Source organism: Bombus vancouverensis, chromosome 14 (genome assembly GCF_051014615.1).
Source record: "Bombus vancouverensis nearcticus chromosome 14, iyBomVanc1_principal, whole genome shotgun sequence".
Classification (NCBI taxonomy): Eukaryota; Metazoa; Arthropoda; class Insecta; order Hymenoptera; family Apidae; genus Bombus; species Bombus vancouverensis.
The window spans coordinates 10998714-11023924 of record NC_134924.1 but is presented as its reverse complement, the minus strand read 5'-3'; the positions used below and the strand labels follow the sequence as shown (position 1 = coordinate 11023924).

At 32.8% G+C, this 25211-nt stretch overlaps 1 protein-coding gene across 7 annotated transcripts in view; it reads right to left on the bottom strand.

The window, feature by feature from the left end:
• dsx (transcription factor doublesex) overlaps positions 1-25188 on the bottom strand; it is a 98237-nt gene extending 73049 nt beyond the window's left edge. For 3 of the 7 annotated variants that reach the window (XR_013059991.1, XR_013059992.1, XM_076624016.1), the window contains exons 1-4: positions 23969-25188; positions 15826-16412; positions 15055-15093; positions 13758-13992 (exon numbers count right to left, since the gene is read on the bottom strand). Coding sequence is in view for 5 of the 7 variants with exons in the window: in XM_076624016.1 (XP_076480131.1) it covers positions 13758-13992; positions 15055-15093; positions 15826-16206 (655 nt within the window). In the remaining 2 variants the exon portion in view is untranslated. The remainder of the gene's footprint in view (positions 1-13757; positions 13993-15054; positions 15094-15825; positions 16413-23968) is intronic. The other 4 variants (XM_076624017.1, XM_033334512.2, XM_033334503.2 and 1 more) reach the window with 4 other exon arrangements.
• Between the last annotated feature and the right edge of the window lie 23 nt (positions 25189-25211).

The window sequence follows — 25211 nt, the reverse complement described above, 5'->3', positions numbered from 1 at the left end:
TACAGCGAGGGTGAAAGTGACAGATCATTTAACCCTGTCGCCTCGTAAAAGAGATCCGACCCGAGTCACTAGACTGTGACCAACTTTACAATCCACCCTTCCTTCAGGCGGGTTGACCAAAACCTTGCAAACTACAATCACGCTGTTTTTAAGACTGATTTAGATCCAGAGTCGATAGTTTAAGATACACGCGAATCAATTCTTTCGTTCCTTACTAACTTATTTAACAGCCACAAATATTTGTAATTTATCCATTGCACAAACATTTTAACATTTAGAAACGTATAAGAATTATTGATAAGTGAAATGAAACTCTATTTATGTAGTTACTTTCTAAAAATAACATGAAAGTAATATTCTACTTCACAGTTCGAAATATGAGTGTGCACCTAAGGATTAACTTAGTTGTAGAATAATTAGCAGTGATAAAGGACGTATATATATATGCACATAAGCTCATAACAGCAATAACAAGCACAAATACTGGGCATTGCATATTCGTTTGAATATCGTAAAACTTTCGTTTGAAACGCTACTTCGACATTTCAAACAACTGTCTAATAACGTAAAAAGCTCACGTAAATAACTTTTCTTTGAGCTATGTATTAAACTCAAAGCAAGAAACTTCAAGAGTACCATTGCAACAGATACTGTCACGAACGGTGTTATTGCATATTGAGGATAGATCTATGTATAGCATGAAAAGGCCACACGCATCGATATTTCACGCGTTATTCGTACATATAGTTTTTTAATATCAAGTTTAAAATTATTTATAAGGAGCATTGTTCGATTGACGATGAAATTGCATAGATTTTTGGTTCGTCAATGGTTGCTGATAACTTACAACATTTCTAATTTATCATGGTTATTATTTTTTCAATTATTTAATTTTCCAAAGCAGGAGTACTACCTTCTTAATTATTTTTCTCGTAAAATATTATTTTTCGTCTCTGTTACTGGCAATTAATTTAAGAGATGGATCTACTTTTGTGAAAAGTGATCAATGAGCAATAGTTTGCAACTTGCGCGAGTTTATCTGTTACATAATTTGAAATATTTACAAATAGCTTCTCTTTATCAAATAGTATGCTCAATTAGAATGTGTCGACATATAATGGCCATACAAGATAAGGTTTTATTTACGTAGTTTTCTTCTGATTCGCTAACAAAAAATATACAATAAACAAAAATGAAGCTAACTTCTAATCTAATCCACCAATAGCATTTCTAGAAATATTTTTATATGCCTTGTAGTACTTTTTCGATTCGTATTAAGAAATCTATACGACTCCATTATTAATTAAATAGTATTTCGTATTAAATGTACCCAACTTAGAAAAACTTGATTTACCAAACATCCGCGAAAAATCGAATAACTTTGAATGTCGATGAACCGTTTGTGCTATACTACTACAAAATGTATAAGCGGTAAACAAAAGCATCAGTTCGTATCCTACAACCATTTCTGCGGTTACAGTGATCGATTGTGTTTCTAAGCACATGTTCCATTAAATATAACTCCCTCGTTAACTCAATCGTACGTGATAGAATATCTCTCTATTCTGAAGAAAGTATAATTATAAGGTTCCAACAGATAAAAATTGCATAGTTTTACTAGGATTAAGTGTTTCTTTCGAATACTTTGTTTCACTGTTAATGATAAAGGAAAAGATATAAAAAGTTACGAATTTTATTAGTTCATTTAAAGCATGATGATCGTATAGTCATATATAACTAACTAAAATTAATTGTTTACCTCATTCACGCTGTAACTATAAAATAGCGTAGCAGCGTAAGTTTCACATCTGAAGTGTCATAATACGCAGCGTAGTTACTAATATTTGTAAAAAGTTGAAACTAAGTATTTTATAAAAACATTATTTTTAGATTATTTGAGAAATATCAAGGAAAAATTCAAGCAACCTTGGCGATAAAAAAATATATAATTATGTATTATCTAAGTCATGCATTTTAAATTCTCCGTTATTTTGTTACACTGCCAAAGGATTAATTTAATTGGCACGACAGTTTCATCTGAAGAAACAGAGAAAGACAAAGTTATACATATTCGTTACAATGTCAGTCTAGGAATATCCTATTATACTATATTTAGCTGCAGTTGTTAAGTAACTGAAATTTTAAAGTCACCTTCGATATACAGCAAGTAGGAAGCTCTGCATGATACTAATTTGCCTTTAACAAGAGAGTGAAAAACTATATTTAAGTCTATTAATAGTCAATCCGTTTACTATGAATGTCAAATTTTTCACATTATGTTCTTAAGATCAAGATAAATCAAAAGAGAGTTTAGGAAAAAAATATTGCTATGAACGGCAAAAAAATTAATTAGTTAAAATTATATTTTGCTATATAACATTAGGGGGACATTAACAATTCGTTAAGTTCGCCTATTCAAAATAGATTTTAATAATGCACGAGACTCAGAACATTAATGTTCCTTATCTTGTCTATTATATCGTATATTTTTGCTAACATATACGTACATACTAAAAAAAAGTCATAAGCTGTCTCATGCATTATCAGTCTTGTACTTTTCATAGTATGCATATAATTACATCAAACAACCTACACTTTTTACGCGTAAAAATCCAAGAACAGTTAAGTATTGATGATTTCCAAGTACGTTTAGTAACATCGATCGATTCTTCTGACTGAACACGCGATACCGAAGACGACGAAGCTTGTCACGCCAGGAAACGAACGCTTGACGTATGAGAAATGTTACTTTGTCTCTTTGTGCAATTTAGCTTACATTTTTTCCACCGTTGAATTCATAGTTAGAGAAAATAACTGAAATTAATCCACTGCAGATTAGTGCCTTTATGGGGATTCGAATTGCCATAATAAAAAACAAAATCAATGAGAAATATAAAAATAATTATATCGTACAGAGCAAATTTAATCTTCGTTATTTACGTTCCTAGATTTAATTGTTTCAGCAATCGGTTTATATTTCATATCAGTTCTAATCAAATTACAAGCTAAGGGATTAGCAAGCATTAGTAATTTATTTATATTTCAAATAGTATTGCAGTTTTAGCTTCAGCCTACAGGTATGTATTTATTTAATCGCTTTTGCAAATACTTGGCAGCATTTATGTATTTACATAAGAATTTAACTATATATATATATATATTCTTATCAGTATTTTCATATTAACTGAAGTTTCAGTGGAAAAAACACGGTATTATTAAATTTAGCTTAACAATGAATAAAATTTTATATTTTTATATATAACTAATGTAAAATACTTGTATGATTCATTGTATATTATTACAGTTTTTAATTACTTCCTAATGTTGTTAAATTGGCTAAGATATAATAAACAAAATATATACTATGAACAACATTTGCATTATACATAGAACAAAACATAGAATCGTTTCTTTTTAAAGTTAAAGAATACACCTTCGAAGGAATAGAAATCGACGTCAACACAATTTGACGAGTATAACTTGAACATTCATCGCCTGTATATAATAAGTACTTATGGATTTATCGCAGTTGTATCTAGAATGGAGTATTTACGTAAACGATCTGATATTAAAAAACGTATGCCTCGGTACAATGGACGAAACACATGCAATCGATATTTTAATGCAAAGTTTTCTGGTAACTACGGTAGCATCACGTGACATACATTCTGTAGCCGAGCAACAGAAAGCTTTAAATGTAACCGCAGTTACTTTACTTCGACCTGCTTCGCGTTCTTATTTACATTTAAATACTTGCAGTTACCTATTTATACACTTTGCACTCAGCTTGCCAGCAGTTGCATGTATTGTATACCTGTCAATCATCGGTTAGAAACGAGTCAGGCAAGCGGAAAATTTCGCTCAAAAGAAAAAAGTCGGAAAGAGTATGCGAAATGAATTCTAAGATACTCTGATATTATTATTATTATTACTATTAAATAATGTCCTTGTTTTACTGAAAGGAAAAATGAGGGGAAAGATCAAGTAAATATCTGATGATACTCGCACGCGATAACGCGTATATATTGAAAATAATATTTTTATTATTACGATCTTCTTCGATACACGTGGGTACATATATTAAACACATATATTAAAGTTTGTATGAAAAAATGTTCAAGTACAACTTATAAATGACATTCAAAGGATATTTTATTATTTTAAAAATACCAATTTTATCTACTCTATCTTTGTTTATAAAAATACTTTCTTCTATAAAAAAAAAACTCTTGCCACGAATAAGATTGTTCATTTACGTTGCTATTAGTTTATCAAACGAGTAATCTAATCTAGGTTATCTCTCTTTCACATTTACAACTATAAAACCGTCTAACGAGACGAAGGAGTAGACATAAACAAATCGTAATTGCTGCGGCTATTGATTGCCGATCAGAGACAATCGAATGTCTCTAGTCTCGCTTCGTTGGGCAGATTGTAGTGCTGATTAGAGATTCAACGCGCATGCACAGTGCATTTATGTTAGGCATGTGCTGTTACAGAAATTTCAAATGTGAATTGTAATTTGACTTTATTTTCACCAATACGAAATGGAATGTAATGGGGTGGATTGGTATGTACAGATTTCGAATGGAGTGAAAATGCGCAGTGAAGAAGCGCAAAAATATAACAGAAAACAAGCGGTGACCATTTATTATTATCAAATAGCACATATGTATTAGAAAATAGACGCTTGAAAACGAGAAATCTCAATTTATATTTCAATCGAATCTCTTTGACCTAAACGCAACATTGTACTTTAGCGAGTGATTAATTAATTGACCGATAAATGTATTTGTTTCCAATAAAACTACTGTCAAATTTTTAAATATATTATGTCTTCTTTACGAAACTACTTGAAGAGACATGTGTCTATTATTGGTAATTAATAAAAAAAAGAACTTTCTTTCACAAGCTAAGTGATTCCGCCCTGAAGGTATTAACAAGGAATGAACAATCATCATCGCGTAAATACGATAAATCCTTCGCTCATAATTGTCAAAACGTATAAATAATGAACGTATTAACTTTCAATCCGCGATAGTGGGAAGATCGTTTAGGAGGATCGGAGGGTGACGTAACGATGCGTCGCGTCGGCCGAGGGAAAGAGAAAGGGAGGCATAATAAAACCTCGTAGAGTCTACGGTTATAAACTGAATCCCTGGGATAGTCCAGGTTAGAAGCCGGACGTTTTCCTGGAACGCGGACTAAAATCCGTAGGAAACGGGGAAAAGTGTTTGCAGACAATCGAAGTCTAAACATTAAAAGAGATCATCTCGGCATAAAAGAACTTTCTATCGAATTTACGCGTCACAGAGATGCAATATATGCGGCAACGAATAATTCCTTCGGCATTTGGGGTAATTCGTGAAAGTGGCACCGACGTTAACGAGAAAACTTGGCCCACGAGAAACAACTGGGGAGATAGATGCTTATGTTTGAATTTTTAATTCCTACTCATAACTTTACACTACATTTATATTGCCGGGAGTAAGAAAATCATCGGCTTTATCGGATATGCGTTCGAGTTAAACTACCTACGTTAGAGAAAATAGAAAGCGCGTTGGAATATTTAATGTTGGTCTATATATGCTGGAGAATAAGTAAGAAGCAGTCCAAAAATAGTAAAAGTATCGATGTGTAAAACGAAACGGGAAGCTAAAAGTGGACCTATTAACGCTTAATTGTCTGATATTTTCATAAAATGCAAGCTGTAGTGATTAAATCAGGTAATTGAACGAATATGACATTAAGAATATAAAAAATACAAGTATAAAATATTGAAAAAATTAAACTTCAGTACATATCAGTTTTGTAGAACTGTAGAAATGATCTTTCATAGCTTATTTGTAACAACGTTGATCTTCTTTCTTAAATTCATTCAAATATAAATATAATTCTCTCTACTAGAGAATAAATAGAGAATATTTCACAAGAATAAATCTATTTCGTTAAAATGCTATGACATACAATGCAAATTATTAACAAAACCATACTAATGTGTACGTGTCACATTTATTTAATTATGTAACGTATCAAAATATTGTCAAAGTATTATAAATTGGAGCTGCTGAACTGTTTCAATGACTTGTGGTTGACAGTGACTAAAATTACTTTCCCAAGTAGTTGCCAGTTTTATAGAGTTACTTTCTAATTTCTAATCAGTTACGTTTGTGAAACTGCCTTTTCCCCAGTTACGATGTTTAGCTAGGATAACATGTAGTAGGTATCAAATCGAGAACGTTGCTGCAAAAGCTAAATAATGCAATAATAATAAAAACTGAATAATTGTTACTGTAAAACAATGTTCATCAAATGTACAAGTTCTAAACCGAAGGTGACAATTTTAAACGCGCTGAATCCGCATGCATTTGATATATTGAAATGCATGCATAATATCGAAACCGTGAAAGTTTCTACATACCTTTTCACAAAATAGGTATTCATACTGTTCTGTAATTTATACATTAATTCGACAAGCGCAATACATTTAAGAAACATATCGCAAAATTAGTAACGTTACAGCATACTTATAGCTTCGTTTATAGTCCGTCAAAATGCAACGAAACCTGACGTAAAAGCGTACAAAGTACCTGTTAGATATCAAACTCGAAATAACATTGTAGAAAATACGGGCTTGATCGATAGCGCGTTGAGTACTAAAGTTGAGTATGATTCCTATAAAGTCGTTATCATCTTTGTTAGAGGGTATCATCAAAGTATTAAAGAATCATTCTTTGTTATACTATATGTACAGGGGTGATCTACGTAACTGTTTCATGCTATGACTCCGTTACCGCTGCAATTACAGAAAAATGTCAAAGGGGAAAGATGAATGATTCAAAGAGTACTATATTCGTAGGATCATGCTTTTTTTCTAAAGTGCAATGATGCAATGTGCAAAGTATGCAATTATTCGTAACAATTAAATTAACTATTTATTATGAAATTTGCTTCTAGGAGCTATGTTGTCTAAGCTGTTCGATAACATTAAATAATTCATCTATGAAGACTGCGTCGATCAATTTATTGTACAAAGTAGTAGCGTAACGCAAACAAATTGTATTACAGAAGTGTTAATCGTAAATTGCATTCCCCTTATACAGAGTATCTTCGCGTGAAGGGAGGAACAGTCATTATTCGCTCCGAACTAATCGTGAAATTATTGGTTGTTAATAGTGTTTATACAATGAAGCCATAAACCACCCGTCTCATGCGTTCTTTGTTCGTGTAAGTGTATTACAATAACTTGTTCCGTGTTTAACTCATTAAGGAATCTTTCTACTATCATCGATCAAAGTAAGACGCTATATGACTAACTACGCTAATCTCTTTTATGAATATAGGTATCTACATACAATGTCATTTTTTGTTTATTAATTTACATCTTTACTTAAGGGGAGAATTTTCATCTGAACTAATATAAGGTCGCTTAAAATATTTTATCTACGTAAATAATTTATTTTACGCCCTGAAATATAAAACCCATTTCTCTACAACAGAGAAAATAAATAAATTATTTTAATCGAACGTAATTATTAATTACGTAACGATATTATGCAAAGAGATATGCAACAGAGTCATTCGTCGATAAATAAATTTGTCCGAAAAACTGACTCATCACACCACTTACAGCAAAAACCAACCTCGATCGTTTCAACGAGTAAATCGAGAGGATCACGGTGCTTAAGATGGATTTCCATGTCCTGACCTATCCTCAGTTGTATCCATGACACCACGCACTAGAACGGTAACCCAAGAAACTCGTAAATGCTACCCCACAGTGCCACACGACCCCTGAAAACACTGCGCCATGCTATTTCGTGTAATAAGAGAGGCTACCCCTTCGGCGTTTAGTTCAACGTACCAAAGGTCTATAAAAGGGTAATAATTGATGAGAGTTTGTAAGTGGTCAATGTGTACGTCATCGATCGCGGTAGCTGAAAAGGAAGAAAGGAGCCGACTCCGGCCCGATACAAAGATTTACGAGTTAGGATTTCGAGAAGGTGATTGTTACGAGCGAAGTCATAAAAATTTCAAGAGTTTCGTGACAAAAGTGAAAAATTTTTTTTTTCAGACAAACCACAAAACCGTTCTACTTCGATTATCGTACTCGTATTCTTAGAAAGATAGTAACTCGAGCGTAAACTCGTGTTTCAAGTTTCCCATCGATATTAGAACGATCGTAAATTGTACATCGTAGTACAAATGAAATTAAGGAGACATTCGAGCATTCTACGGCTCAAAATAAGGGGAAATCAAGAATAACTGAATCGTATTGGAAACTATTGTCGAAGAAATCGAGTTTAAAAAATTGTCAAACATAACGTGAATTTCCAAATCTTTCGAAATTCATAATTCGTAGCTACACAGGATTAGAGAATCGACAAAAGTTATTTTATATTCGCCAATATAGCATAAAAGTTTTGCGTTTTAAATCTTATTTTGGGGAAAATTGAGTTTGAACATGTTTGGTCAAGAATTAAGCCGGTACACATATATTCGACAAACATAACATCATACATGTATGTCTATATTACGTATATATTATGGTCTCCTAATTGCATTATGCTAACGTGCCGCACGATCGGCAGCATCGTACGACGATGGTTGGAACACGCTGGAAGAAACATGTACACGAAGACGGAAGCATTAAAAAAAAGCATTAAATCCGTCCTATTATCAGCAGTGTTATCTTTGTAGAAATCGTGTATGTTATTCGAAGAATTAATGTTTCTTGCTAAGCAATCAACTAGATCTTGCACGATCTAGTTCTGAACATTAATCTCTACTACAATCGATCAAACGCTTGCTGTACGTTAAGAACCATGCTCTGATTTTATTGACAGATTAAACTCAGGCTAGCTGCCTATGAAGATCGTACGTTACTTCTCCCATACTACGCCACTTACTATGCCTTTTTCTCTCTTGTATTTCACAAGTCCCTTTGCACGCACGGAACTACTAATTACTCGATACAGAAATTATCTCGCTTGTAAAATATTATCACGAGCGAATAAATTCTGCTCGCGGCCCGCTTTAAAATATTCCATATATTTCGTGTCGCATGGGTTACCTGGAATTCATGATGTGATGTGATAAAAGCTCTGTTTCGTAAATAGAATCTACTCTGACATGCTTATTCGGTAAAACAAACGTAGAAGTTACTATCTCTACGGCGCATCATGCTAGTATGAAAAAGACTTTTATTATCTATTAAAAGTAGAAATATTCTCAATGAAGTTCAGGGGTTTTTACTAAATGCTTTTCAACGTGCTCACTTGACAAATGCGTGTCTTGTAAAGTAGAGAAAGAAAGGGGCACTATTTATAAAAGACCCCTTAAAAAGGAGAAGTAACTATGAGAACAGGCAGTTGCAAGTTGTAAGTGTCACGCGTCAGATGGCCGAGACGCACGACTTCACATGGGATTCAAAATGGCGACGGCGCAACGTCCTCTGTGCACGTACAGTTGGTGAATTGACGTTACGTTTTCACCAAACATATCCTTCTTCGGCGTAACAACGAACCACGCGTTATTAAAAGTTCATGTTCGATACCTTCAAAGTGCAAGCTCGTAAAGACCGACTTTACAACCCCATATACTCGCTATGATCACCCCTGCGCTAAAGGAACGATTCCCTATGCTCCGTTCGCTTCTACCAAACCTTTCATGATATCGCTGGATCCATGCCACTTTTCCATTACCAACTACGATACAGTGATGCCGTGCCCTTTGTATTAATTTCATCATCGTGGATCCGTGGAAACGTGTCAGTTGGAAATCAATTAACAGATTTATGACTCTTTATGAGAACGACTACCATAAAATTTGGATCGGTCGGGTCCCATGCAAGGACCACGGAACAACGACATAGATCAAAGAAAAATTATTAGTGATTATTAGAGGGGCCGGAATAGTCACGAGTCTTTTATTTGTGTAAAGCCGGTTGTAAGAGGGATATAAACGAAATTGCATTGATAACATAGAGAAAAAGTAATAGATTCCCAATTTCGGTGGATGTGTTATACGACGATCACAGCAAAAGAATATAACAGCGATATTTATCATTCCTTATAAGAAAGCAATTTTAATACTCAACGCGATATCGATCAAGCCCGTATTTTGAATTTATTTCTAATAAGGATTCATTTCATTTTATCAGAACGTAGCTCGATAAGCAAAACAACGTTACTGAAACAAAATTGGCCATTAGTTTCATCGGTAGCTGAATTAAAACAGAACGCAGTATCGATATATGTACACAGGTAAAGAAAACATACATCGGAGTTTCTTCACGAATGAACGAACGTACAACATTGAAAGGAAATAATTTAGTTACGAGTGGCTGATTGTTGTTTCAAACTCGTAAAAAATTTTAGCATCATGTCCATGCATTATCTCGTTGAGATATTGTGAGGGGACGCGTGCTGAGATCCGTCTAGACAGATCGGAACAAGCCGGTGGCGCGTCAATTCGACTTTAGTGTGGTTTGTCCGCACGCAGACTTTAGCCTCCTTCGAACCGTTTACGTCCGTGAACAAACTATTTCATCCGAAAGCGAGCAAAATAACGATAACTTTTAAAAACGAGCCAGATCGTAAAAGCAAGAGCGAGCTCCCAGGTTTCGGCTTTGGTTATAAGTTCGTATTATATTAGCCGGCTTCGAACGACTCACCATCCAATGGGGACGCTCGTAAACCCAGGGTTAACATTCGGTCGGGTTGTCAAGTGAAAGAGTGGCTTGAATTTCGTTGGGATCACTGTGAACGACGTTATAAGTACGTTCGTTCGGTTATACCCAGCGTTCCGAGGCTTTTGTTCAAATTAGAGCTACCGAATCTCCGAATCGAAGATCGCTTTCGATCATAAATTTCTCAACTTTCTAACATCGTTACTTAAAAATTATCACATATGCGTGGAAGGACGCGTGTTATAATTTTGTCACAACACGTTAGAAAAGCTCGTTAACAATTAAAGAGAATCGTATTTCAATGAACACGGCTCTTGCCAAATTTTTCGATCTTCTACAAAAAAAAAACTATTCTAGTATTCAGAAAGAAGACTCGCAACATGGTGCAAATCGATATTATAATAAATTATCTACAGAATGTGTATTTAAATATTGGAGTTTCTTTTGGGTCTCTTTATTGGCGCGAACTCATCAATAGTGAAACCTATCGAAGAAAGATTAAAGATACTACAAAACGTTATTTTTCTTTTACAATCAAACAGACAAGAATCGTTTGCGTTATGAACCGTTCAATTTATAAACTCAGACACATCGATTACTCTATCTGAAATTTGCGCTCTAAAAGCTTGTTCATTTGTAAAACGGAGTTAATAGTAGTCTGTTTGAAGTTACGTCGTTGAAGATTCGGTCCATAAGAATATTCTTCCTCCAGTTGGTCCGTTTTATGTCTCTCGTCGTTAAGATGACGTCGGTCAAAGTCGTAAGACGCGAAAGCTATAGGTAATCAGTAACAAACGTTCGATTCGAGGAAGTGGAATATAGTGGTCGAATTGTGTTCGAGAAGAATAATGATCTTTCATTAACTGAACGTCTTCAAATAATATTTTATACGGTAATTGCAATCGATATAATATCTCGTATATGCATACACAGCTAAGTAATAGTCTTCTGACAACGACTACTGAATACTGGTCTTTGTTTCAAAGTCTTCCAACAGGGGAGGTCTTCTTATCTAGTCGTTAATTTTTTTATAATTATTTCGTTTTAGCGCTAGTTTCCAATGGTTGAAGATTGACACGTTGGAACTGCGAAATGAAAGAAAGTAGTTGAGATTGTTTTCAATTGTAATAGTTTCAAACTATCTGAACATTTATACTTTGTAAGTAGTATGTACGTACACTGTTTTAAGCGAAATAAGATTACCTATCAAAAGCACGCGATACAAATATGTGAAAGTAGCAACGAGAAAGTACCAATTGCTCTTTAACCAGTAAACGATTCACACACTTTATGCATCCTCTCAAGTAATAAAATGTCTTCATTACTTCTTCGTAATATCTTTTACAAAACAATCAGATTTATTTTAAATGTAATTCGGATCAATAAAATAGATATAACGATATAATAAATATATAAATAAAAATATATCAAACATAAAATGCAAATTAAATTTATGATTCGGTTCATTTATCCAATTATCTCTCCTTTACCCAAAAATAGATTTTACTTATCAGGTTAGAATTACGAATATTTGGAAAGTCAGATTGAAAACCAAATTAATCAACAGCCACGCAATTAATGAACACGAGGATACAATTAGCAATAATATAAGCGATCGGTATACATGTACGTCTTAAAATACGCAGAAACAGTTTGATTCATAACAACTTTAAAATAACCTACGGCTAATAATTTATCAACGAAATTTCGACTTCTATGCAATTTGTCAAGAAAATGATCGTTTCAGTTTTGAATATAATTTAAGTATTCGTAAAACGCTATCGCGATTAAGGAAATTACTCGAAGCACAGCAGAGTAATCAAAACCGTATAAAAAATGTATTAAGGGACTTTTATTTTTATTTTAATGTAAGAGATTTAAAGAAACTCGAAACAAACAAAACAACCCATACAATTTAAACCAGTACTGCGCTAATGTGTTAAATGGAATTTGGAATAATTTAATGGGATTAAATCCATCACTTTCAATATAATGTATACTAATGTATATAAACAAATTTTACGTTTCATGAAACGAGATGTGTGATAGTATGTATAATAGTAATGCTCCCAATCTTATTATTGAGCTCGAGATAATGAAAACAATAGAAACTAATTGCTCTATGTATGGAGGGTGAGTTTCATAGGTGAAGCAGAGGGGAGCTCAAAGTCATAGCTGAAAGTCAACGCAAGCAACAGGTAGGTAATCCCGGTTTTCAATGTGTACATATCTACGTACACATTACATGTATATTTATCAACAGGCAAGTACATCGAAGTAAATAGGTTATGAGCATGCGTATTAAATGTATCCTTTCCATACCCATCCCCTCCGTCTGTAATCTTATTTTTACTGACATCATCTGCATACTGGTTCGTTTAAGTCCATGCAGTCTCTTTTAGGATTTTATGTTTTAAAAATCCCAAAAAATTCTTAAATATTTTTTTAAGTTTCTAGAATATCATCCAATAGTTTTTTATTCTTTCGTGTTACCTTATTTTTCTTAAGCAGAGCGAAATTTAAACAAAAATATAGAAACAATGGAAAATTATTTAAAATTACTGCTCGAGAATGACCTAGTAATGCAAATGGAGGGTGAACCATACTACGATCCCGTATTGTAAATATTGTGTTAATGGACGCTTTCAAATTTTAATGGTAATTTATGTTCTGTGATTCGAAAGATGTTGAAGAACGAATGAATTGGCGAAACGAGCTTCTCAAACAATAGTCCTTGATTATTACGCGCTTACGTGATATTTAATGAAACTTTTAAAGCTTCATTAAAGAAGTTTGCGGTTTTATTACACAAAAAACTAAAAATGCAGTTTATTCTTAGTAAAATATATTGCAGTAATATTTTGCTATGTAGTCACCTCTATAAATGTCTGATATCAAATTCTATGCACATCGTTCTAAGCGTATTCTATTTGAAAGCAAGTTTATAGCAAAATACATTGACATCATTAATACAATATACACAATATCAGGAACTGATTCATTGTACGTAATAGCGATATGCATGCTCAAAAGATAGAATAATAGTAGGAAGATTATTACTACTCACTGGTTAGCGACTGCGGCAAGTGGGAGATCGTTGCGGTATGGGGATGCATCGGCGGTAATTTTCTGGAAGGAGGAATACTGATGACACCACCAAAACCAGTGTGTATGCCGTTGCTACCGTGACTGCTGACCGGTGAATCGCCACTGCTGCTATCGTAACTACCCTCGATACTTATAGCTGGCTGAGGAATAGACGAAACTCGATCGTTTTCTGCACCAAATGGCAGTGGATCCACCTGTTAAGGAAAGATCAATTACGATCGGGGATTGACAAGATACAGGCGACTTGTTTGAAATTATAGCAGCTGAGAGCTATACAGGAAACATAATAGCAATTTTCCTTATATTACAAGTATCCTAACCCGGTGTTAAGAGCGTGATGAAATACGAAATAATCATAGCCTCTCGCAATTCTGTTCGTGCAATTACAGTATCAGCGATTCAAAGGTTCAGACCAATAATGTACTCCTTAATCAGATGATTTATTTCTGAAAGGCATGCATGTTCCGTGAGTTTTATACAATCTGGCCTACTCTCTTTGTCAGACGTGATGACAGTTAGAACGTCTGGGCGGGAAAAGTGAAACGAGAATATGAAGTAACGATACCTTCTATCCATCAATTTCAAATGGAACGCGGAGTCTTGAATGTTATTGTATATGGAGCAAGATGAGAACACGGAAATATATATATAAATACAGCTACTTACAAAATTATCGATAAAAATGATTAATTTTGATTAGGAAAATTAAAAAATACTTTTCTTCAATTTCCTTTAAATTGTTTAAATTTGTTGTAAAAGTTTGTCACTTTGTGCAATCTTTTTAATAGAGAAAGACCCAAATTACGTATTAGTTAATATTTCTAAAGTAAATTTTCTAAAAAATAGTTGTTATTTATATATGAATTAAAGTTGTATTTTTATACGTGATTGAATGAAAATTCCACCTTTATTCAAATATTATAAAACATCGCATGAAACTTTTATTTCAAGTGTTATATATACTACAATCAATTAGATGATATTAATGAAGCTCCAATTAATTTTACCATAGTTACAATTATATATATTTTCTTATATGTATAATGGTTAATTGATATATTCACATATTAAGTAAATAAAATATATTGCATGTATAGATATATGTATAACATTCAATTTACATTGTGACCAAGTACATACTGTTTATTATATTGTAGAAAGCAGACATAAAAAATTGATGTTTTTATATCTTAAATAATATCGTAAATTTTAAATTCTGTATGTATTTCTAATATGTAAATTAAAAATGTACCTACTGTTTCATATGATCTCCAAACTTTCGTCTTCTTCAATTTCTACAATTTAATAACACACAAAATATTGAAATATATGGATATCGATACAATTCTGCGTAGTGAAAGATCTAAAATCCTAAATCTACTGCAATAATACAAAATTATAAAGACAATAGGAAACCTATAGATTTTGAAATTCCGATCAGAGCCATTAAATACATTTCGACTCTAAACTGAACAGAACTCATGAATATCAAATACATAATTCTATCTAAGAAGAATTGACTGCATTTTATCTTAATTTGTATAGATATTCAATTAATTTGTACAGATACACAAATATTGATGAATACTCATAGAATTCGTAAAATTTAGAAAAGAGATATTTTCATAGTATACATAGCATAAAATTCATAGAAGAGATATTCAGAGAATTCATAAAGTATTCAAAAACTATCTATGTTAAGAAATCTCAAAAAAATAAAAGCATCTCACTAATATGAGTAACAAAATATTTTCACAAAGATACTTAGCAAGCATATAAATAGGTGTAAGTAAATACTTTCTAACAAGAAAGCGAATAATTTTTTATTCATACATTTCAGATATGTTTTTACCTACAACACTTCTTATTATTTGACTAGTTATTACAGCTTTGTAAATATTTTACTTTATAGTGTAATAATATTACTTTAGGAATAAACGGTACATATTTTATACGAATTATGAAAACAAAATATTGCTATCTATATGCTCGCCAGTGTACTTACAGAGAAAAAGAAAAAGACTAACCTCTTCTGCCGCTCTGACTTTGACTTCGTCCTGCGCCAGTTGTCTTCTTAGCTTCGTCTGCTGCGCCATCACTCGTTGCCGATCGGCTGTGATCTTGCACTTCTCACAGTTACAATAACGATACTTGCAGTACCTCTTGTGCGATTTTAGAGTGATCTTCAGCCGATGATTGCGACATCGGGCACAATTTCGTGGCGCACGTGGTCTTGGCGTGCTGTTGGTGGACGACGATGCGTCCGTTTGGACTCGTGTGGAAACCACCTCGTCCCCGTTTTCCATGCTGTCCTGCGAATGTTCCAGATGCTCAAACGTGTTTGCACCATTTGACTGCTGGGGAACCAGGTTTGCGGTTCTGTTTTGCTCGTTCTCTTCACGGTACATAAGTGACCTCGATTCGAAGTCTTCTCGTCACAAAGAATAATTTCGAAGAGATGCTCCAAGCACAGCTCTACGCTAGGCTGTCGATTCGTTAATCTTCTAATATTTTATGCTTGTCGAAAGGATGTACATTACATGTATCATTCGTTCGAGGTGCGGAGAATCGATCCTCGGTACCGTACGTTCCTATCCAATTCGAGTTTCACATTCTGCAACATGAAAAAAGACAGGATTTTTGTAGATAATTAAGTGAGATCGCGCTACAAATAATCAAATTAATGTTTTACTATCTACGAGAACTACTAGGAGTTATACCGAAAAAGAGAGAATATATCTTTTAGAATAAAAAGATCCGAAAGGTTGTGGCGTTTTCCACGATCGATACATGTATTACGTAAAGGATTACTTTATTTTAAAAATACAGTGATAGTGGCATTTATAAAATGTTATATATAATACAAAATGTATGAAATATCATAAAAGATTATAATAACAGTCTCGTTCAATTATATCTATACATGGAATTTATTCGTCGCATCAATGTCATTGCATTACATTGATTATTTACGTTAAGTCTACTCAATTGACGACCCAAAAGGTCGCGGTTCAAACTTCATCAATTGAGATGATGGTAGATAGTGTTATCTAGAAATATTTTTTTAATTGTACCAATGCATTTACTTCCAGGTAGACGAAAGACCGCTTAATTGAACAACTTTACCTTTCACTGAAATACCTAGTAATGATAAAAATTCCGATAGGCTATACAACCGAACTGTCCAATCAAATATCGCCACATTAAACACATGGTACTTCTTTTATGTCTGAACGTTGGTATTTGTCTTTAATTATTATTATTTCTGTTTAATAATATATGTACCATATGAAAAAGTATCCTGAAAACTTCCATTAATTGATATTACATTACTATAACATTGAGAACTGACATCGTCTATATACAGTAATTTCCCTGTTCGTATAAAAACAAAAAAAAAGATGTGAAAATTCGTTTTGAGGAAAGAAACATGTATCAAGAGATAAACAGTAGCATCGACAAGAAAAGATAGCATGAATGTCAAGATACAGAAAAGCTAAACGCGAAGTTCGATGCTTGCATAATAAAAGCTTCCTGCCAGAATTTATGAATGGTTAATAGAAACGGCAGACGGTGGTTTATCGAAAAGATACAATAGGAAATGGAACTAGTGCTAATGCTATACAACCAAACAAAAGTATTATCAAGTATGTATTTAGAGAGGATGTAGCAGCGGCTTTAACAGAAATTTCGGCTGAAATCTGAAACCTATTGAATATTAAGCATATGTGACCTGTATGTACATATATGTCTACATATATTATGAACAATGTGTAACTACATAGCATAACAGTTTCTCACAAGTAGTTTTTTTTCGTGTCTATAGAACGTAACTCTGACTACATCCGAGCTAAAAATCTACAGAAAGATCTACAGAAAAGAGATTGCGCAAGTTTTCGTTGTTGCTATTATTGCCACAGACTTTTGCATAGTAATCATTCACAGGATACACATTATAATCCTGAAGCATAGCCAATCAACAAGCAGTACTAGTCCGTCGTCGTAGGATTCAGCATTGTTCAATTTAAGTACTCACAGTACGTAAGGTACGTTAAACCCACGAACGAATGGCACGTTTATTTTATTTCTGGTTCTTCTATTGACCGAAGCAGGAGCATTTGAGCTTTGGGAGTTTCCTAATTTCGTTAAAGGCGTCTTTCACGAGCACGACGACTTTAGATGACTCGATAGTACGAGGATTAGTGATAGTGCAATAAAAAAATTGATTTACTGTGAAAAAAGATACCAACGGCGGCAACGAAGAAGAGCTTGGCGACGAATTCGACTGGCAACGTGCAATCGTTGGAAATCAGCGCGTCAGCACCGATCGCCCAGTGACCAGAGAATATTTCGAGTCTGACCCGTTATTCGCGTATCGAGGAAAACCAAGATTCACAGAATTCAATTAAGCAGTTAGTTTACTCGTTGAAAAAGTACGGCATGTACAAACCGAAAGCTGGAAACTTACACGGGAGGTACAGGTAAATTATTAACCGCAAAGTATCTAATATACAGTCTAATATACGATTATAAATTGTCCTATATAAGAAAATCATCGGATGAAATGGTGAAGGCCACAAAGATATTAGATGTTAATAAAGTCAAGTAAGTCGCTTTCAGTTTTATTCTGACCGAATGATAATGCGTCTCGGAAATGTTTTCAGATGTAAAGAATTTAAAAATATAAAATTCAGGTCTGCTTTAATAAATAAATTCTTATTTAATTTTAGTTCTTTGGTAAATTTGTTTTATTCTAATGTAAAGGAAACATGAACTTTATAGTTTTAAACTATATTTTTCATATGTAAAGTACATATATAATTCCATTGATACATATAGCACATAGTTGGTCTTGGGCCTTGTAGCATTTTTAGAGTTTGTTGCATTTGTACTAATTGTATAATTATAAATAGAACTATTATATATTATAAATTGAACTATTACATAAATAGGTAGCTATCATGGATTATAGTGAAATCAAAATATTATTAACTGTGAATTAACTGCAAATTATATTATTAGTAAGCTAAAATCACATTTAATATAACGATAAAATTGTATTATGTAATATAACATTTTGTATTGCGTAATTTCTTTTAAAACTGGTACATTACCTAGATTAGTATTAAAAAGCAAAAAGGACCAATGATTTTTTAAAGGAAAATATATTGTATTTCAAAGAAAATGGCAGAATCTTCTAAATGATAATTATGGCGACTGAAATTCTTTATTTTATTTATAATAACTAATATTGTACGAAGTACTTTGCGAAATGCTGGTGGATAGTGACGATGGATTATGCTGATTTACGAAATAACTTCAAAAATTTCTATTTATCTATGATTCGATGACTACAAATAACGTTTGCAAAAATCTTTATCAATAGTGGAATCGTTAAAAAAAGTTATCTTATCGCATTGAACAAAGTTACAAAATACATGCTAGTCTCGGTTTCCACGATACACATATGGATCGATAACTGCTTGTATCTTGTATACATAAACGTTAGTCTACTTCCATATTTAAGAGTGAAAACTTTCAATTCAGTTGCATAAGTGCTTCGATTTCAGAAAATCAAGTATTCTAAAATATTTAGCATTGGAGTGTACAACTAATAAAGACATTTTATTCGTTAATTTACACGATATAGTAAACGTCACATTAAATTTTATACCTGTCTGTAAAAGTCAAAGGCTAATTTTTTATTTCTTCTTATTTTATTCTTTATTGTTTCCATTAAAAGAATTATAATAATAAATTGATAAATTAAATTAGAATTACAATTAAATTCATATATATATATCTATACACTAAGGTACATATTCCACTTTAGTTCAAGATCTCTCTCAATTGTTCGTGCACATATTTTTCATGCGTTTATAATCGTCATACTTTGGAACGTATTTTCTTACCTACAATTATTGCTATTAAAAAACAATGCGACAGGAAGCGCAGTGGAACGGTTAGTAAAAATAACATAAAAGAAGCGTAAAGTAGCGAGTATCAAATAGGAGCAAGAACAAAATAAGGTAATAAAGAATTTTAATATCTTATACCGCGAGTATCTTATCTGGTTGAATTTTGTCCATTAACATTGGACATAGTATAAACATTTTGCACAAACTCGTTACAATTTCTTTCAGATAACAAAGAAGCCTTAACATGTAACGTTTTTCGGAGAAAATAACATTATATTTTAATAGACCGGTAAAACAAGAATCCGGAAACATAAAGTGTCACAGAACTACCGTTTTATTTCTTTCCTCTTTCTCTGGCTTCTTCGTAGTTATAACCTCTCCATTTTCATAGAAATGATACATAATTCGGGTACCAGCATCAAAGGTGCCGGCGGTGATCCAGCCCAACAAAAGGAAACAAACGAGTAACCTTCTTCGCGGTTCTGCAACGGTCACAAAATAAACAATGTCTTCTCCAACGCCAACTATGTTTCTTGTTGGTACACGTCGCGACAATCACGTAAAAGTATGTATATATATATTTGTTCAAAAATATGAAGACTGCTTTTACCAGATTTTGTCTTAAAATGTGATTTATCACTATTAAAACACACTATAAATATCTGTAGAAATTACTTGCAAGAGTCATAAAAAAACAGTTCTGATAACAGACTGTGTTCTGAGATATCCTTGACTACAAGAATATGATATTAAAAATTTATTAATATAAAATAAATGTATAACTACAGCTTTTCATTATTTGTATCCTCTTTGAATGTTTATTGAATGAGAAACAACGATTTTACAGAAAATAACTATGATTATTCGTTCAATAGGTATTTATGCTCAGATAAATAAATTTAATCGGTAGTTCAGTAAACCGGGCATTAATTAAAATCAAAATCGTTCAGATAAATAACCAACATTATTTACATTTTTCTGAAGTACAATTTCGAATCAAAATAGAATCTTATATTTAAAAAAAAAACTACTTTTACTTCATCGACAATTAAGTGACAATAGAAAAGGTATATTTTTACACGGTCAGGGCTGTCTTGCACAATTCAATCAGTATTGTTAGCGAAATTTTACAAGTCACTAATTGTTAGTATTAATAAATATCTTTGCGTAGCGATAACAAGTTTGTTAATAAAAGAAATGAGACTTTACGAGTAATGTTTACAAATTATAAAATTGTCAAAAAAGAAAATGCTCCTTCAATTGTATTTACGATTTTTTACTTATCGGTTCTTTTTTTTTTACTTTATCGTTATCATGCGATTTGGATATATCATACAATATCAAAAACCACTAGCACAAATTTATTTAAGTGACGTCGCAATCTTCTTATCGACTGCCTTTGCTCCTCTTTGATTCTTTCTGCAATATCAAACCGTATCGGCCAATTTCGAACGAAACGCGAATCGAATACTTCATTCGTTCGTTTTGTTCTTTTATATATCCACCAGTTTAATTCTTTCGGTTCTTCTTTCTTTTTGTTTCTCAATGAATCTTCACCGTGAAGATTCACTCTATCGAAAAACCGCACTCTCAGAGGCAAGAAATACATGTTGCGCCATGTTAGGTATACATTCAGCAGATTCTCGCTTCGTTTCGGCAAGACCATGATTAATCGTCCCTGCTCTCTTCCAACTTAGCTACGCTCCAACAGCGTTTAGTAAGGGATGATACGATACGAACAATAGAGCAAAAATGTTTATCAGGAAATATTTTCTCCCGGTTTAACCTATTAACCGAGGTAAATGAGTTATCTATATTTATCTATGTAATATATAAGATATTCGAAATACGTATATTATAATCGTTATAATATTTAATGGTGAAACAAACCTTCGCTTTTGTTAACTAAAACAGATTTATTTTTATTAACTTTTAGTTTTGTAATTGTTTGAAAGAGATTTTCATCAGAAATTTCTAGTTAAAGGATGATTCGGTTAATGGCTTAACAAATATGGATAACAAACTAGGTTAACAAATATGGTTAACAAATATGGATAAAATAGGATGACAAACATACAAAAGTGATATACTACAGTTAGTGCGATACATTTTTTGATATACATACATTCATTAGCCGTCTATATTGTAATGCAACATAAACCTATGTATCTAAAATTTATAATAACTAACATACACATATTTATTACATTCAACACACAATCACAAGATATTCAAAACATTGAAAACTATATTTAACTTTTGAATAATGCGGGATTTAAATACGTGACGACTGCTCGTCTGTAGCTTTTTACTCCTTAAAAATGAATCTACAATAATCTATTATTTATCAAAGGCATTAGTTTCTATGCTATTAATAAATACTTACAGCAAAGTAAATTAAAAAAATTTTTATTATTATTAAACAAATTAACTTTTATACACAACGTTGGGTATAAACAATACATAGTATTGTCTTTTAAACTTTATTAACTGACTGAACGATAAGTGTGTTTATCTTTGGTGAAACTGCTCTTAAATTTTAACATTATATCTGCTTTTAATTATCTATTAATATCATTAGTAATTAGTTAAACACAAAATATTTCCCATAATTAAAAAAGAAATCTGCTTGAAAGTAATAAAGAAGAGAAAACACACATTACTTATACTATTTACTCATTAAATGGCTAAGAATACAGATAGTTTTGAAGATTACGATAATAAATGAAAGATATCTTTCAATATTCTTCATTTGTCTATTTCTTTCTTGCATCTTTTTCTTATTTTTTATCACTTAATAACATAACTGCTAAATTGACTACAATTAATAGTCTGTGAATAATACAGGCCTTTTCATTTTCTTTCAATCTCATTATTTGTCATGATAAAAAGTTTAGACAAGTTGAATAGATCGATTTGTGAGTGATCGGTCAAAGGTCAACTGTATTTATAATTCGATTATATAAAGCAGCATAAGATTTTTGTAATTGTAAATAAGAATATATTAGTGGCAAGTGTAAAAAACACTTTTGATGACAGATAGTATTATGTAAAAAGTAGTATCGAGATATTTTTGTACTAAATACGTTAACTGATAGCAAAGTAGTTCTGTAAAAACACTCTGATATATGGATCTATGATGTTAATAAATATCGTTACATAATTGCATAGCGTTGCAAAATTATCAAAACGTAATTAAAATTTTTAGAAATGATTTTTTTGTTTGTAAAAATTTCAGCTAGAAAATAGATATTATTTAAAATTGTAAAATAATTACAAATAGTTTCCGACTTAGCGTTTTATTTCCATTTCGATATCTTTCTGAGAGTTCATACATATGTATTTAACAGAAACGTGAGACACCTGGCTGTACGCTATGTCTTCTGAAAAGATGTATCTTTGATAATTTTGATAATTTTATGATGCGATGTACTGAATGCTTTAAATCTCCTTTAAAGCTAGTTTATGTATTTAATAATCAACTCTTCCGTAGTATAAAACTCAAAACATTCAGATAAGCTGACAAATATAGCACTATCAATTTCGCGTTACAAATGTTATTATGTTATTAATGTTATTAATAAGCTGAAAAAGTTGTACCTGGTGTTAGAAACACAAAAAATTTTGTCGGAAAAAGAATAATTATATTGTAACTTGTTCATTCTGATTTTTAGTCACTTTATTACACCGAGCAGCGCTAACCAACAATTTTTAGTAAATAACAGACCAAGAAACACAAAACATGTTTTATAATTTTGTTACGGATAGTATACGTTTAAGTTAATCGTCAAATTTCTTGAAACTACAATTACGAATAGAATGCAGAATTATATGTATGTAGAACACTACTATATGACGTAAATGATAATTTTCCCTAATTTTCTTACGTATCATGAAGTGTATATAACACATGAAGCACTTAAAGAATCTATTTGAATATGTGTACATAGCTACAATAATATTGCAGTCGAGTCTCCTTTTCAAAACTTTGCAATAGCGCAAGGGAAAACGAATAGTTGCGATGCATTATTCGTGGGAAAGTTATTACCAACTCAGACGCATCTGGCTACATGTACAAAATATGTATAAAGACTTTATCTCAGCCACCGTATACAGAAACCAACAATTTAGCGGCACGCCTAAATAAACGGCCATGAAATTGATAGCTACTTTGAGATACGATCAACGCTTCACTGGAATAAAAAGAAACCAAAAGCAAATCAAAAAGAAATACAAAATACCGTGATCTTACCTAATGTTATCGAAGTAAAAATTTGCTTCTGACGAGATTGTTTGTTATACTCTCAAGTTCTTGGCAACCAATGAACGCTGATGCTTGAAGTATAAAACCACAACCGTCAGGAAAACACTATGTTACACATAACCTTGAATTATAATTTTATGTGTCCACCGAATGACATAGTTTTTTCGATAAAATAACGCGTTACACACGTTCTATAAAAATACGTATACTAGTTGATACCATACGATGAGTACTAACCTTGTATTGCATTTTCGCGGGAGAACAATCACATGCGCGCGCAGCAGACCGACATGTTTCTATATTCCGTCTTGTCTTTTTCGTACACGTACACGTCAACGCATGCACATTGCTATTAACAACACAAACGCAAAACTACGTAATACGATAGCAATCACCGGTTCGTTGGCAAATATTCTTTCCTTCTTTCTGTCACCTTCTCTTATTTTCTAATTGTTTCTATTACACTGTCTCGCTGGCCTGTTGCACTGCTCTTTTCATATTATCTCTCTCTCTCTCTCTCTGTCTTGATTCGAACGATTGATAAAGACAATTCAATCAAAAATCATGATCTCATTAACACCACGCACTAGTTTTGAAATAAAAACGACAGATCGAAAAATCCGTGGCAAATAACAACGTCGCACATCTAGTTCCGCAAAAAACATAACAACGCACGTCGAACTTCCGCCTGCGCGCCGCGCACTTCAAGTGTCTCGTCCCGTACCGTCGTCTTTCTCATGCCCGTGTGTTATTCTATTCTCCTCCTACTTCTGCTTCTCCCCTTCATGTAATGAGAAGCGGCAGTTCCCTCCATTGGAATACATTACAATTGATTCTTGTTTTATCTTTTTTCGTCGATGATGTTCGTCAAAATACAAGACTACGAGTCTGTATAGAAAATTGACCGTATTGCTCTATGCGAATCCCTTTCTCTTCTTGGAAAGCTTTCTAACACTATAGCGAAGAAATATCACGATACATCGCACAACAGCGTGCAGGAGCGTGAAGAAGCATGCCGAGTATCCGGCTGACGTAGCTCCATCGGGTGGAATACGTTCGAATGAAAAGCGATGGTTTGGTAATATACTGAGAGAAGAATCTAGATGGTGAAACGTGGAAAAGTGCGAGTGGAACGAATACGACACACTACCGACACATTTAATGCGCACTTGCATGCGGCCCGTAACTCACTAAGAGTGCTGGTAGCAGCGGCACGCCGACGAGGTGCATG